This window comes from Eptesicus fuscus, chromosome 3 (genome assembly GCF_027574615.1).
Source record: "Eptesicus fuscus isolate TK198812 chromosome 3, DD_ASM_mEF_20220401, whole genome shotgun sequence".
Classification (NCBI taxonomy): Eukaryota; Metazoa; Chordata; class Mammalia; order Chiroptera; family Vespertilionidae; genus Eptesicus; species Eptesicus fuscus.
Window position 1 is genome coordinate 5,676,729 of NC_072475.1, and position 16,054 is coordinate 5,692,782.

The 16,054-nt window shown below is 49.9% G+C and overlaps 1 protein-coding gene across 1 annotated transcript in view; it reads right to left on the minus strand.

The window, feature by feature from the left end:
* Positions 1 to 6,016: 6,016 nt before the first annotated feature.
* Positions 6,017 to 16,054, minus strand: part of DSCAM (DS cell adhesion molecule) — a 373,478-nt gene continuing 363,440 nt past the window's right edge. Inside the window, exon 34 of the mRNA XM_054712828.1 lies at positions 6,017 to 6,369. Within this exon, the coding sequence (XP_054568803.1) occupies positions 6,017 to 6,369 (353 nt within the window). The remainder of the gene's footprint in view (positions 6,370 to 16,054) is intronic.

The following is a 16,054-nucleotide window of genomic DNA, read 5'->3' on the forward strand; positions in this document are numbered from 1 at the left end:
TTTGGCATAATGGGCACATGAGGCAGCACACAGGCAAACACATCTTGAGAACAGCCTTTGACAAGGATGGACACATGAGGTAAGCTCCATAGGCATGTGGATGTCCTTGGCCATGTGCTCTGATGAACTTTATTGGAAGCATCTTCATTCTTCTTGATTTGATACAAGAAACTCTCACTCCTCTTAGTGGAAGCATCAGCACCTTGATGTTGAGGAGTCACTCTTGCCCCATGAGGGGGCTGAATGTCTTCCATTAACATCCGCTGTGCTGAAGACTGTGAAGAAATTTTCAGAGAAGGTAAGTGGAAGTTTCAGTGGGACAGGGATATATCTTATCGTGTGGCCAAGCAGTCAGAGAAATAGGTAGAGTGTTGGGCTAAGACCACATTGAAATGAAATCAGTCCTAACTTACGCATCTTTACCTGGCTTGTGCTTTGCCGTGCATGTGTGGAGGGTGTCTCCTGGGCCTGCCATCAGGTCACCTTCCTGGGCAATGGCAGAGCAGTCCTCACCTTGGACGAGAAGTAAATGCTGGCAGGTTGTTGACATGGTATGTGGGACGTGTTTGACTTGTGTGTTACCAAGTGGGGGCACGGTGGTTACAGGAAGGATTGTGATCTCACTCAGGGCAAGGGTTCTCGTTTTCAAAATTCCTGGGGGTGGGATGTTGCACCAGCACCCCCAAACTATCATCACCCCATCTCAGATGTTGCTCTTTTATGAGACACTTAAAATCCCATATCTAGAAACAGGAAGCAGTGTTTTAATCGATTGCTAAAATATTTCTGCATAGAGTGGGAAGAGGAGGTCCCCACTGTTTAGTGAGTCACTCAGCGCTTAGGGGAACCTCGGAGGATGAAAGACTGAGACAAGCATTGAATTAACTCTTCAAAATGCTGGAAATGCTGTCATTCCTCTTGAGTGCGATGCTCAGGTGGACATTGTAACCAGCTAGGTGATGGTGGTCTGGCTCTAGGCTCTGCTGTCCCCAAGGACATGTCTGAGCACCTTCCCCTCAACACACACATCACATGAATGTATGTCCCAGTCATTGTTCTCTGCACAGAAAGGTTATCTCTTTCAGGCAGAACACAGCCCTCTCTGGAGGCACAATGCCAGAGATACAAACATGGCCCTTTCTTCTCATAGTTGGTTTGAAGTTTCTGGGGCACAAAGAGCTTTTGTTCTTTGCCAAGCGTTTCTTGGGAGATGAAGAAGGCAGCCCTTGCCATGTGCTCAGAGCTCCTTCTTCCAAATCTTTTCTTTCTGAAAGTGAAAGACTGAGAAGAGGAAAAAACAGAAACAGCATTCCCACTAAATTGCAGAAACTGCGAGTGAGTGGATCTCACCCACAACTCTGAGCTGCAAGTAGTCCTGGTGAGAGTGAAGAGTGGGGTTGGTGCTGCCCATGTGTCATTGGCTATTGTCAAGAACCACAGAGGGGCTCAATCCTTACTGTATGTGAAAGCTAACAAATTGGCCTGCCATGATTCCGTGGATGCAGGTGGAAGACACAGACTCCCGAGTTAGGGACTAACCATGTCATTACTCACGGCCCAGCAAGGTTCCCAAAGCTACGGGGTGACGCAGACCAACCCCAGTGGCACAGTGCACACAGTGGGCTTGTGTCACAGCTGAGGAACCCAGAGCATAGAAAGTCCCCCTGCCCCAAATTTTTCCAATTCAACAAATATTTATAAAATGCCTACTATGGACCAGGCACCATTCATTCCAAGAAGTGGGGACACAAGTGAACAAAACAAAGAATCCTGTCCTCATGGAGCTGACATTCTAGTGGCAGCAGACAGAGAATGAAAACGAAGTGAATACTTTCTGAAGAAGTTAGTTATATAGTAAATCAGAAATGATAAGGTGTGGACAGAGAGCTGGAAAAGACGTAGGGGAGTGGGATGCCAGGAGGGACAGAACGTGGCATGAAATAGTGTGTCCTAGAAGGCTTCACTGAGACCAAAGTGGAGTGAAGATCCCCGAAGGTGAAGGAGCCTGCCCGAGACCACCCAGCTAGACGGGAAAGAGGAGGGTTGGAAGTGCCCATGTCTAATGCCAAGAAAACCCAAACATTGAAAGAGGGGCCACTGGCAACCCTGCCAACCTTTGCTTCAGAGGGAGACCTTGTTTTTATGATCTTGGTCAGCAGTCAAATCTGCCTATGCCCAGCAGGGACACACACCTCCATGTGCCCAGCTATTTGTTGTGGGAACATCCTTGAAGAGATAGGGTGGAACAGAATCTGTCAGCAGTCCTGCTCAGAAGATGCACACGAACGTTAAAGACCTAGGAAGACTGTTCTCTCAATGGTCCCCACTCCCATGCTTGATGACACCTGAGTGACCCAAGGTATCCTGACATCCATCTAGTCTTCAGTCCCCACTCACCAGGATGGTGGCTCAGTGAGGATCCTGTCCTTCCTTATCACCTAACTCTTTCCTACCTTGGGCCCCTCTGGCTCAGAATTTCCTCATCACTCAAGGGCCTTACGTCACAAATCTCCTCCTCAAACAAACATGAGAACAAACAGACACAGTTCCACCCAGGCCTGAGGACTCCTTGATGAAAAGTGCTTGTTAGGATGGCAATAGCCTGGTTTCTCAGAGCTGCAGGAACCGTTCCTTCCTTCCAGTCTCATTCCTCTGGCTCTGTGTCTGAGAGGTCATTTGGGGCCCAAGGGTGGAGAAGTAACAGGGGACTCAGAACCCCTAGGAATTAAATTCTTGACACTTAGTCTTCCCAGTGTCCTTCAGAGAGCCCACGATACCTTCTGGGCCACCTTCTTTGCAGAGTTCAAACAGGCTCTTGAGGATGGACACACTGTTAGCTCCCTGGAAACCTTTCTGCATGGATGGCCTACAAGGAACTAGTCCTTGGACCCCCCAGTCCTAGTCCAGGCCTAGAGGCTGTCTACACTCTTCACAGCTGGACATGGATTTAGAGGTCACACCTTCTCTAGAAGGCCTCAGTTAGCTCCTTAACGATCTCATGAAGCTTTTGGCACCTGGGGAACCAAGACCCCAGGCAGAGGGGCCTTAGCTGAGCGGTGGTCTACTGCTTACAAGGCAGGGCAAAAGTAGCTGTACAGTTGTTCGTAGGGAAAATAATACAACACTTAATAAATAAGAATTCAGGGATAAACTCTGTGTCCCGTGTACTCACCCTATATTTTAAGGGCAGTTTAAGCATAGGTGTGTTTTCTGTGTCTTCAGAGAGTATCAGGACTGGCAGCAAGGGCACAAAGACAGTGGGTTGGCGCTCGTCCCGTCTAGCCTGTGACCACTTTATATCGCCTCACTTCCATCTTTGCCCACCGCCACTTCACCTTCTCTTCTTCGTGGGTAGTCACGGCAGACGTGGGTACGGGTGGGCCGGGAGCTGACTGGAGGCTCTCAGGCTCCCGTAGCTGGATGAGCAGAGTGCCGCATGGCTCACTGGCTGTGTTCAGACCTTGCCCATTTCAGAAGGTGGGCATTTTTCAGACTGCCAGCTGCATCGATGCCTCGGAGGAACCCCATCCATTGACCCAATAGCTATTGTCTGCTGACTCTAAGTTATTGGACAGAAGATATAGAATTTATCTGAGTTCCACCACGCTAATGCAGCAATCTGGCTTAGACCGTAGGCTAATATGATGCCCTCTCCAAGACACTACAAATCAGATTAGCGACAGGCAGGGGTCCAGAGGAAAATTAACTCTATTACTCTCAATACTGGTCTTTTAGATATCCAGCGCCCCTTCACTCCACAGGTCCCACCTCTCAGGGGCAGGAACACTGGGCCCCGCCTGAGAGGGAGGGAGGTGGGCTTTTGTTTATATGTCAAATCCATTTTAACGAGCATTTTCAAGGCAGATTTCTTCAAAGCAATCCATTCCAGAAGCAGACATGATGGAGAATTTTTTATTTATGCACAGCTTGAGAGAAAAATTTTAAAAGGGTAAACTTCTAAGTTGGGGGAATATAGAAGTTTTAGATTGAAGAAAGAGCTTTAACTTTCCCCAGAAAGTAGCATTTCAATTCTTTTGCATAAAAAAGCAGTCTGTGAGGGTGCAAATCATCAGCTGTCAACATGGATGAAATTCTGAAGCTGCAGAAAACAACAACAACACACAAAACGAACCAAACCCACACAGCCATGGCGTCACCCAGTGTTAGTACCAGCAGGAGGTCTCCACGTGGTCCCGGGCCCATCAACAAGGCACCCAGTGTCGCTGCATTTAAATAGGCAAACGGGCCGCCTGGAAAATACATGAAACAAGAAGGAGGGGAGAAGAGGGAAGGAAGGAGGGAAGCAGATAGGAAAGGAAGGAGAGAGGGAGGGAGGGAGGAAGAAACCTCTGAATGCGTTTCCAGATGGTGACACCTGAACCAGCCTGTGCTGAAGGGGAGGGAGCCCATGGAGGTGATGGAGGGAGAGGAAGGGGCCTGTGCAGCCGGTTCCCTGGGCGACTGAGCAACGGGCATTGATTTGATCACGTTTCCTGTTTGTTGCCAAACCTCTGGCATGGAGTCCCGGGACCCCTCCCGTTCAGGGCAGAGGGGAGGGAGGGAGGGTTGTTTGGGAGGATCGCACACTCGCCAGGGCACACTGTGCAGGGGCACCGACGCAGAAGGCAGCTCAGGCTGGTTAAGAGGAAGCTCCCCGGAGAACGAGCCTCGCGGTAAAGAGTATAAACTGAGAGGAAGGAAAGTGAAGCGTTAGATTTCCGAGGAACGTCACTTACTATTGCCTAGTTTCCCTCTGGGTGCAGGCGAGTGAATCAGAGGCAGTGACTGAGGTGGTCTCCTGCAAAGGCAGGTACCAGGGACAGGCACCAGGACAGGTCCCGGAGGCGGCAGGACACATAGAAGCCTTCTGGTCCTCCCCTCCTTCGCCAGCAAATGGGGCTCAACGTGGAGCAGCTGGGGGGTGGGGGGGGCAAACTCTCTGTCCTGGGCAAACTCTCTGTCCTGGGCCAGATGCTAACCACTTTCAGCTTCGCTGGTCATACCATCTCTGCTGTAACTAACACCTCAACGCGCCCTGTGGCATGAAACAGACAAAACGCGACTGGAGCGTGTGGCTGTGTGCCAATAAAACTTTATTTATAAACACAGCAGTGGGCTGGGTTTGGCTCTCAGGCCATCTTTGCTGCCCTCTGGCCCAGCTGGAGGGCCAGGGGGCGAGGAGCACCACATCTGGGAGGCTCAGGACAGCCCCTCGCTGAGCCCGAGACCAGCTGCGGCTTCTGCGCGGTCCCAGGCATTCCCACGGAGGCTGGCGCGTGGGCCGCCTGGCTGGTGTATCAGAGTTCTGGGTTCAGCTCTGGGATTCGCAAACAACAGCATCCGTAAGAAGGAGGACCCAGCGATCAGGAGGAGACGAGAGAAGCAGACATCGAAATAAAGGCAGACAACCTTTTCTTCTTTATTTCGCTTAGACAAAATGCAAAGAGTGTCTCTTTAAATGAAAAAAAATAAACAAAAAAGAAAACCAAATCGATCCCCCCCTCCCCTTCACGGACGGCACTCATCCTAAGTAACAACAGAAGAAGGTCAGACCGAGGCCCCAGTTTCTAATGGGAAAGAAAGGTGTGCAAACATGACTAAGTCTCCCCCTGCCCCCGCGCCAGCGTTCCTTGCAGATCCACAGAGAGCGGAATATCCTTTCCTGTTTTCTTTCTCGCATCGTGTGTGATAGAACTTCCGGTCAGAAGGTTTAATTAGTCCCCCATGCACGTGTAGAAAATCAGTAAAAATGCAATAGCCTGTGAAGATCATAAAACTGGACTTCTTTCCCAAAAAATCAGATGCCCAGGCAGATGGAGCTCACACTCAGACAGAAAAAAAGCAGGAGAGTCTTTGCACTGTCTGTGGTTGCAGTAGTTTCTCTTTTTTTTAATATATTTTGGCAATTTTCTTTAATTATAAATATTGGAATTCCGTAAAAAAAAGGTAGCTTTGATTGAGTTTGTTTTTTTTTTTTTAAACCGTATTTACAACCGCGGTCCAGCCATGCTGTGTGTTATACCAGGGTGTACGACTTGGCGTACGGATTGCTTCCTTTCAAGTGGCCCCGGGAGTCGAGCAGCGATTCCTGGGAACTGCTCATTTTAGCTGCCTGGCCCAGCTCGGCCCCTTCGCGCTGAGGTAATGTGGCCACGGCCCCCTGCGGCCATTGCTGTCCCTCTCGGGCGGAGGACGTGGCCGAGGGCGCCTCCATGGGGATGGGCTCCAGGACCGTGGGGCGCTTCAGGGTCCGACTTTTCTGCGGCTCCAAGCACGCCTGCCCTAAGCTCAGGTCCCTGCTGGTGCCTGGACCACTGCGGTTCAACAAGAAGTCCATTCGAAGGTATGGAGGCAAGTGGATGAGGTCACCTGCAAAGACACACAGAGCAGTTAGTTGGGTGGTTCAGGTGGCGAGCGGGTGCCGAGGGCCCCTGTGCCCACGTGACAGGCCACCCAGGGCTCAGAGGTGAGCCCTGCACCCGGTGAGGCTGTCAAGACCCCTCATCAGAGCTCGCTGCAAAGGCGGGACCACCCTCCCCTCTAACGTGCTGGCCTCTCTATGGCACAGGAGCCCTTCAGTGTCACACTTTAACCAGGCAAAAGAGGTCACAAGGTCCTTCCGAAGCCCACAACGGAAAGAGAAACCACATCCAAAATAATAATAGATAAATAAAGAGAAAACGAAAAACTACATCCAAGGCAGACGTGCACACCAGGTGTGCAATGTGCTCCCCGAGTCCCAGGTGTGACGGGAAGCGCTGGGGGAGCAGGGGCTCCGGGGGTGACAGAGAAAAGATAACAGAACCCCGGATCTAGTCTCGGCAGTTCCACAGACTGTGTCACCTTCAAGCTACTGGGTTTCTCTGATCGCTTTTGGTGAAAATGGCCCCCGCGACACTTCAGTTTTGGCTCCGTGAAATCAAAGGAGCTCTAATTCGACGTGGGCCTCAGGCAGTGAATGGGATCAAGGGAAAGCCGATAAGAAGAACCTTGACAATGAACTGGCACAGGACTCTTGGACAAAGACTGGCATAACGTGGCCTCCCTGTGGAAAGGGTTTTGGAACCTGGTGCGTCTGGATTCAGGCTTGGAAGCAATGATGCATGAGGTCTGTCACTACGGAGTCTAAGGTCAAGGGCCCAGGTGTATCTTGCGATGGGCATTAGTCTTGTTCCTGAAAAATGGGGTGTTTAATGAAAAACAATGACACCTCATGCCCCGAATGCCTTTTGTGATAACATTGAAAATGATTTATCTTTATTTCTGGTGGCGGATGTGTTATTCATTCTCTCTAGTGGGGGTTAGTTATTTGCAAACAGATATCATGAAATAATTAACAGCTGCCATTAAGAAATGACATAAACTGGAAAAGTTCTTTGTAGTGTAAGGAATATGTTACATATTAGTCAACTCTAATTTGCCACATTTTGAAATTTGTGGATTTTTATATATCCAGTTTCCTAAAAGTGACTGTCTTTATTCCTAAGAGCCTAATAAGCAAATTATATTAATTTGTCCTCTTATTTATTAACATGACTATTATTTCTTAGTACTAGAAGCCCGGTGCACGAAATTCGTGCACGGAGGGGGGTTGTCCCTCAGCCCAGCCTGTACCCTCTCCAATCTGGGACCCCTCAAGGGATGTCCGACTGCCCGTTTAGGCCCGATCCCGTTTAGTCCCTCTCACAATCCAGGACTGCTGGCTCCCAACTGCTTGCCTGCCTGCCTTCCTGATTGCCCCTAACCGCTTCTGCCTGCCAGCCTGATCACCCCCTAACCACTCTGCTGCCAGCCTGTTTGCCCCCAACTTCCCTCCTCTGCCGGCCTGGTTACCCCTAACTGCCCTCTCCTGCAGGGTTGATCACCTCCAACTGCCCTCCCTTGCAGGCCTGGTCCTTCTCAACTGCCCTCCCTTGCAGGCCGGGTGCCTCCCAACTGCCCTCTCCTGCTGGCCATCTTGTGGTGGCCATCTTGTGTCCACATGGGGGCAGCTATATTGTGTGTTGCAGTGATGATCAATCTGCATAGTACTCTTTTATTAGATAGGATAGAGGCCTGGTACAGGGATGGGGGCCAGCTGGTTTGCCCTGAAGGGTGTCCCTGATCAGGGTGGGGTTCCCTTGGGGCATGGGGTGGCCTGAGCGAGGGGCCTGTGGTGGTTTTCAGGCCGGTCATGCACCCTGGCAACGCAAGCAGAGGCCCTGGTATCTGGAATTTATTTTCCTTCTACAATTGAAACTTTGTAGCCTGGAGCAGAGCCAAGCCTGGGGCTCCCTCCGAGGCCGGCCGGCAGCCATTTGTGTTGGGGTTATAATTGAAACTTTGTTGCCTTAAGCGGGTGGGCCCGGCCAGGGTGTGTGGAAAGCTTTGCTTCCTCTGTTGCCGGCGGAAACCCTGGCCTGCTCTCTCAAGCTCCATTCTGCCGCCATTTGTTTGAATTTGTTTACCTTCTATAATTGAAACTTTGTAGCTTGAGTGGAGGCTTAGGCCTGCAACCGCTGGCAGAAAGCTTGGCTTCCTCTGTTATCTAGGAAACCTTGCTCTCTGTGGCTGTAGCCATCTTGGTTTGGGTTAATTTGCATACTCGCTCTGATTGGATAGTGGGCGTGGCTTGTGGGTGTGGCTTGTGGGTGTGTTGGAGGTATGGTCAATTTGCATATTTGTCTATTATAAAATAGGATTGTTGAAAAATACTTGACATGTGGAGTTATTGGCCTCCAGGATTATTTTAAAATGTAGGTCAAGAATGCGCTGGCTTTTCCTGAGCCCAGTGACACTGGAACACGTCACGTGCTAGTAATGTGTTGTCACAGATCCAGGAATGAGTTTCTACCCAGCGGCTCCCCACGGAGTGAGGGACGTATGAAGCCCCTAAAAAGCAATCACATCTGGGTCCCAGCTGGATGGCAGGATGCGGGGGTCCTAGATTACCTGGGGAAAATGTGTGTGGAATCAAAAGACAGCCCACCATATCTGCCTGCTGTCTCCAGGGGCTCGCACTTTAGATAGAGTGATCAAGAGGGTCAGGGCAGCTGGGAAAGACTGGCGAGGACTGGGAATCATGAATAATGGCGACAGCTCCGCGCTGCATCTCTATGCACGACTACCCGTGTCTGCTGTGTAGATCTGGCAGGCCCCTCTCTGGTGACCTGGTTTCTTAGGCAAAGCTTTATGATGTTGTATGATGCTCCGTTAGCTCTTTCGACAGTGTGTGTGCTTTCTGAGTAGCACCCAAAGTAGCCCTATCAACTGTGTGAACGCTGCAAATGAGCTCTCTTCATCACTCATGCACGTAGGCAGCAGCGAGCACCCACATAAGCGGTGGTAAGCTTTGTTTATTAAAGGTACTTGGGTCCATTCAAATCCCACCCCCTGTGCTAGTCCAAGGACCACTTGGGAAACCGGGTTCTCTAATCATCCATCCATTTTGCATGTTCTTCAGACGCCTATAGAGACAACCCAGGCACGTATTACTCCAGGAAAAGAGAGAAGTGAAATGGAAAACCGTGGTGACAACCTGGACTTGGGTACCTGATCGCCTTAACTTCCCTGCTCTCCCTGCGCCTGTCTCACACACGAGAAACTAAACAATGATTCTAACGGTGGTGATGAAGAGTAGAGGTCGGGATGACATTGCCTGCATTTCATCTGCTATAAATCTGGGCTCAGTTTCTTCATTCACAAAATGGGACTAATGGCAGAACCTACCATGTAGGGTTATGGTGAGGATTGGATTAGAGAACGCATGTGAAAAGGCACGATCAGATGTCTTCCTTCTCAGAGAGGCTGAAGTTATGGGCTGGGGATCCGCCAGGGACATGAGCTGGGAACTACCTTTGTTTCTGTCTTTAGTGAGTTGATTAGGGTTCACCCAAAAGATATGTCCAGGTCCTAGCCCTCGGAATCTGTGAATGTGACCTTATTTGGAGAAAGAGTCTTTGCAGGTGTAATGAAGGTCAGGATCTCCAGATGAGATCACCTGGATTTAAGGTAGGCCCTAAATCCAATGACACGTGTCTCCATAAGACACAGGCAGAGGGAGATTTGAGGCACAGAGAAGAGAGAGGATGCCATGTGAAGATGGAGGGGCAGGTTGAATGATGCGGCCACAAGCCAAGGAATGCCCAGGGCCACGAGAAAGCAGAAGAGGCAAGGAAGGATTCTTTCCTAGCATTTCAGGAGGGGGCCCGGCTCTGATGACACCTTGGTTTTGGACTTCTGGCCTCCAGAACTGTGAGAGCATTACATTTGTTGATTTAAGCCACCAAGTTTGCGGTACTTGGTTACGGCAGCCACAGGACACTAACACAGATGCCCTTCCTTCTTGGCTGGGGTGGGCTGGGAATGCCATATGAACTCTCTCTGAAGGTTCTGTGTAGGGTGACAGTCTCTGCTTCCATCAACCATGGGAAGGAGGGAATCACTCTTTAACAATAACAGGAACCAACGTGGTTGTGGTTCACAGGGTCCCTCCTGTGCTCTGAGCTTGTAGGGGAGCCTCTGTGGGCTAACCTGTCACCCATCCTTCCTTCTCCACTGAGGCCAAGTCAGAGTCACTTCTTCCAGTTTCCCTGCTCCCTGGGAGGTGTAGATGCTTGTCCAGCTGCCCCCAGAGGCCCCCGAGGGTTAGATTCGAAGCAGCTCTCCTGGATCTTCTCCAGGAGCGAGTAGGAGCCTCGGCCCTCTGCATGCTCCCCGGGGCTCCACATCCATAGCTAAGTAGCCAGGACCCCCTTGGGTTCTTCCATGTGCTTGACAGCAGCAGTGACCCCGGAGTTCAGGATCTCTTTTGCTTTGAATTCCAAAAAGTCATTTCTCTCAGATGCACAGGCCCCTTGCGTGTAAACCCACGTGGCCACAAACATGGGTGGAGCCAAAGCCCGTCCTTAGGGCTGTCTCTAGTGAAATCCGTTACCGTGTCGTTCACGTCTATTCTCAGCAAGGATGTACACTATCTATTATTTAACTTCCTCTTCCTTGTTTCTGTGCAGCTTTCCTCTCTACCCCTCTCTGAGTTTAGAGATCAGAGAGATGGAAATACACACACACACACACACACACACAGAAACAGAGGAAAGAAACATGGAAACAGAACAAGGAGAGATGAAAACAAGAGATAAAGAGCCACAGATAGAGAAAAGTGGATGGGAAAGGAACTGAGCTGAATCATGGGATGCGGCAGAGAGGAGGAGAAAGAGGACATGGAGGCGGCACTATGGGAACACATGCAGGTTACAGGTGACGAGAGGGCCCTGTCCTGGGTCTGACAATGGTGGCCCAACCTCCCTGGGGCATCTGTGTTATGGAAGCATTTCTCCACTTTGTCTCATTGGCCTGCAGCCCCCATACCACAGCTGCACCTCTCACCCCATGCCAGTCAGAGGCTTTTATGATTTATGCCTCGAGGAATTTGGCCATGATTTCAATGTTATGCCTTGTTATTTGTCATAATGGTCTATTTCTCATGCTCCTATCACTGCCCTCTGGGAACCTTTGGTGCCACTAATATTTCCAATGTTTTCCCCTGTCCCTAACCACTTTACTCACTGGTGCCGTCTCAACTCCTCACCTCCACCCTGACCAGCACAGACTGCCCGGGTGGTGCCGAATCCATCTGCGATAGATGCTTGAAGCTTGCCGTGCCTGCTAAGGGGGCCTTCAGGCCATGGCCGGCTCGACTGTGTGGAAACTGCTGCATTAAACCTGCCTCTCTTTAGCCGAAGACCAGGAGACCCCCTCCTATCAGGAAAGCAAAGCTTCCTGAACATTCTCAATATATTCAGACTCACACACAAGTCTGAATGCATTTCAGCTTCAGAAGAATAAGGGCAAAATCAATACCTAAACAGGAGAAGAATCAGTCGATTGAGAAAATCTATAATGAGTGTACATTCCATGAATCTATTCCCAGACAATGGTTCCTGCCATTCGCCATGCACACACCAGGGGGAAATGTCGAAAGTCTGGATCAATGGTTCTCAGCTGTGGGTGATTTTGCCCCCAGGGGGCAGATGGCTATGACTGAAGACATTTTGGGTTGTCACAGGTGGGGGTGGGGCTAGCTCCCGGCTTCTGCTGGACAGAGCCAGGGATGCTGCTCAACATCCTCCTATGCACAGCACCATCCACCTCAAAGAAGGATCTTGTTGCTAAGAAACTCATTTAGAAGGTCAAAGTTCATCTTTCCAAGTGGGTCCTTATATCACTTGAAATACACTGAATTCAATCAGCATAAGGACTCATACTCCTCAGCCTCATCTAGTCCACAAGGAGTTATGGCCTCAGTTCTTCATGGGAAAAGTGAGGGATGGGCCCCACGGGACAGCAGCCAGAGGGCCTCCATTTGACCTGATGGGTGGGAGCTTAGGACAATGGAAAGAGCGTGAACTAGAGAGTTCTGCACTTTGTGTCCAAATCCTGTCTCTGAGAAAGACAAATATCACACGATCTCACTTATATGTGGAATCTAAAGAACAAAAGAAACTGAACAAAATAGGATTAGAGGCATGAATGCATGGAATAGACAAATCTCGGGGGTGGGGTATGGGAAGAGATCAAGCAAAGAATGTATACGCATATATGCATAGGCCATGGACACAGATATTAATATGGTGAAGGCCTACGAGGGGTGAGGGCAAGGTGGAGGGAGGCAAAGGGGGCGAAAATGGGGGACATCTATAATGGAGTTAATAATAAAAAAATCCTGCCTCTGCCTCTAAATAGTTCTGTGACCCCTTCCAGTTTCAGCTCTTAACTTTAGTCAGTTGAAGGAAGGATGTTAATTTCTAAAGGTACCTTTAAGTCTAAAAGATCCTTTCTTATGCTCTGTCTGTCTGTGAGGACTTGTTAAGCACATCTGTATGAGGAACTTGGGGATACGTATGGAACCAATGAATGCATTTCTTTATATATATTATTGATTTCAGAGAGGAAGGGAAAGGGAGAGAGAGACAGAAACATCAATGAGGAGAGAGAATCACTGATTGGCTGCTTCTTGCACGCCCCACACTGGGGATTGAGCCTGCAACCAGGGCATGTGCCCTGACCAAGAATCAAACTGAGACCTCCTAGTTCATAGGTCGATGCTCAGCCCCTGAGCCACACCGGTCAGGAAAATGCATTTCTGAGAGCCTCTGATTCCAAGGCGCACCACAAGAGCCTTCTTCCTCTTTATTAGCAACTGAGACATGCATAGGCTTCCTCAACCAACGCCTGAGGAATGAAAGTGACTCAGGGTCCCTAGGGACCTACATCTCCACTGGGGCCACCTACAAAGGAACTTCCATCAATTGCTAATAAGCTTTGATATCTGTGCTTGGATGAAGCTTGATATTAATGCAAAAGTAAGCAGCACAGAATGCTAACCTTGAGTTGTGGCAATTTCAATGAAAATCACACGGATCAGACTTGCAATCACACTGCAGCTTCAAAGAGCTGGCCACCAGGGAGCGTGCAGTCCGCCCACACCAGCGCAGGTGAGATCTAACACTTCTTTAGTTTAATATTAATGCGGCAGCATGGTAATGAAAGCTTGTAAACCAACCTCTCTTGGTAAATGAATCTTCACTCCCTAAGGCAACCAGGAAAACCCCTCAATAAATAATGCGAGATAGCTATCGGAGGCCCATGGACACAGCTCCTGTTCCCACTCCTGGCTTGTACTTCAGAGGCCTCATGCATTTTTCAGAGCTCATCGATACATCCTCCTACTCACTAGTGAACTTTAACAACTACACTGTGGCCCTGGCCGGTGGGGCTCAGTTGGTTGGAGCGGGTTTGATTCCAGGTCAGGGCACATACCCAGGTTGTGGGTTTCATCTCTGGTCAGGGTGCGCGTGGAGAGGCACTCGATCCATGTTTCTCTCTCACATCTACGTTTCTCTCTCTCTCTCGATTTCTCCCCCTTCTCTATCTAAAATCAATAATAATAATAATAATAAAAATAAAAGCAAAAAACCCCACACACTACACTTGTATACGAAGTGGGGCTTGAACTGCTCATAGCTCTTCTGAACTAAAGCAGTTCTCAACCAGAAGCAGGATTGGAATCTGCCCTGACTTTTAGGCAAGCGTGGAGCTCATTAACAGGGACTGAGAAGTCCCCAGTGAGGAAGAGGCCATAGGGCTCAAAGAGAGCTCCCTCGTGAGACCCATGGGGACCACACACTGGGGGCCACTGAGGAGGAGTCCGGCTGGGGCCTTGTACCTGCTCAGCCATGAGGCTGGCAGACCTGTCTCAGCAACCCTATGCATACTGAGTCGTCCCACGGAAGGGCTGAGTTAGCCTGGAAATGAGTACCTTCCAGACAGAGGAAGTAGATGCTTGTAGATTTCAGAAGGCCAACGAGTTGGAGCCCAGAGAGCAGGGGTCATGCCTGGTGAGGAAGACGAGGCTGGCCTCTCAGAACCTTGGAGGTCTTTATCCCAAGAGCAAGGCATCTGGACTGGAGAGGGCTGGCTACAACACTTGAATATATGGCTGTGGCTTCTCAGTGTGGGAAGAAGGCTGCATTAGGACTTAGTGCCAGTCGTGTCTACACAGGACCACAGTGAAAGACGATGGTCTTTGCTGTCTTCTTCTTACCTTTTTGTATGTTCCCAGGACTGTCAGGTTGCTCCTGACTCATCATCTCATCATGACATATCACTGGGCCATGTGTAGTGTCTCTCTCTCTCTCTCTCTCTCTCTCTTAGACTCTTGGTCTGCTGCCATGATACTCCATGCTATTCTGATAAACTATGAAGATTATGGGAAGTGTTGGTTTAATATCCAGTATTAGCACTTTTATGTCTTTGAGTAATACCAAGTGCAGTGTCTTTTCAAGTAGAAGAGAGTCAATAACTATTGGATGAATAAACGAGTGCAATATACTTGTTATATTTGTGTTTCTGTAGATGCAATCACTGTGGTGAGCCTCTGCTTGCATCTGCAGCCCTGGAATCTAGAAGCTTCCTTCTGCTCACACCACAGGACACAGGGAGCCCGCTTGCCTCTCCATCACAGGTCTGTCAGGCACAGGCCTCCTCCTCACCTTCCACCATCTTTGGGCTCCCCAACAACTAGAGCTGAACCCCAATAAGAGAACCAAGAAAGGCAGCGAGCTGGCGAAGGGGCTCAGAGGTCAGAGAAAGGCTGTTGGGACAAAAGAACAGACTTGGGCACTGGGGAACGCACAGCAGCAGCTGCTAAAATCCTGCAAGCACCTGGCAGGTCTGTGGGCTTGGTCCTGAGACCAGTGCAGGGTGGGGAGGAGGAGGCTGCAAAAAGCCAGTGGGCTTGGAGTTCCCAGCTTGGGGCCCTTCCGAACACGCATCACTTTCTGTGTCTGAGGTACATCGGACTAAAATTAAAGCAGGGTCTTTAAGAAGACAAAATTGCAAATGCACATGAGAGAGACTTGGTTTTTCCAGGAGGGAGCCAAGATGAGCACATTTGAATATTTGGGTCCACGTAGAGTGGGGAGTGAAGAGCAATGTGCGGAGGTGTTGTGGATGGCTCCTGGGTCCTTCTAACTTGAATCTAAGGGGTATTTGAAAGATTGTACATTTGGCAGCTCAGAGGGAACTCTTGCTCTCAAGGCCATTCCTGTCTCCCAGCCTTTGCCTTCGTTCTTCCCTGAGGATCTCTGCCTCCTCCGCTGGTCACTCAGAGGACCGCCCAGCTGGCAGCAGGCAGTGGCCATTTCTAGCCGAAGGGCAGCTGCTTTCATCATGGGATGGCAGAGGTCAAGGCTGGGGTCCCTGAGTGTGCCAGCTGAGCTCCAAAGGGGCAGAAGTTTCCCCGCTGCTAGAGGGGCAGGCCCTATTAGGTTGCACATTTGAAGCTTGCACTTGATTTAAGTAGCTTTGTGCAATGGCATCTCTCGAGGGCATAGGGCACACATCATGAATAAAGAAGCAGTAACCCAAGAACGGTAGAAACTGGCTCAAGATGCTACCCGAAACCAAGAAGAGACACTGTAATCCAAGTCTCGGAAGCCACCCTGGTCAAGAGGAAAAGAAGCGGTTACGCTTTCCAGCTGTTTCTGGAGGAATACAGAGTTTTGTTTGCTTT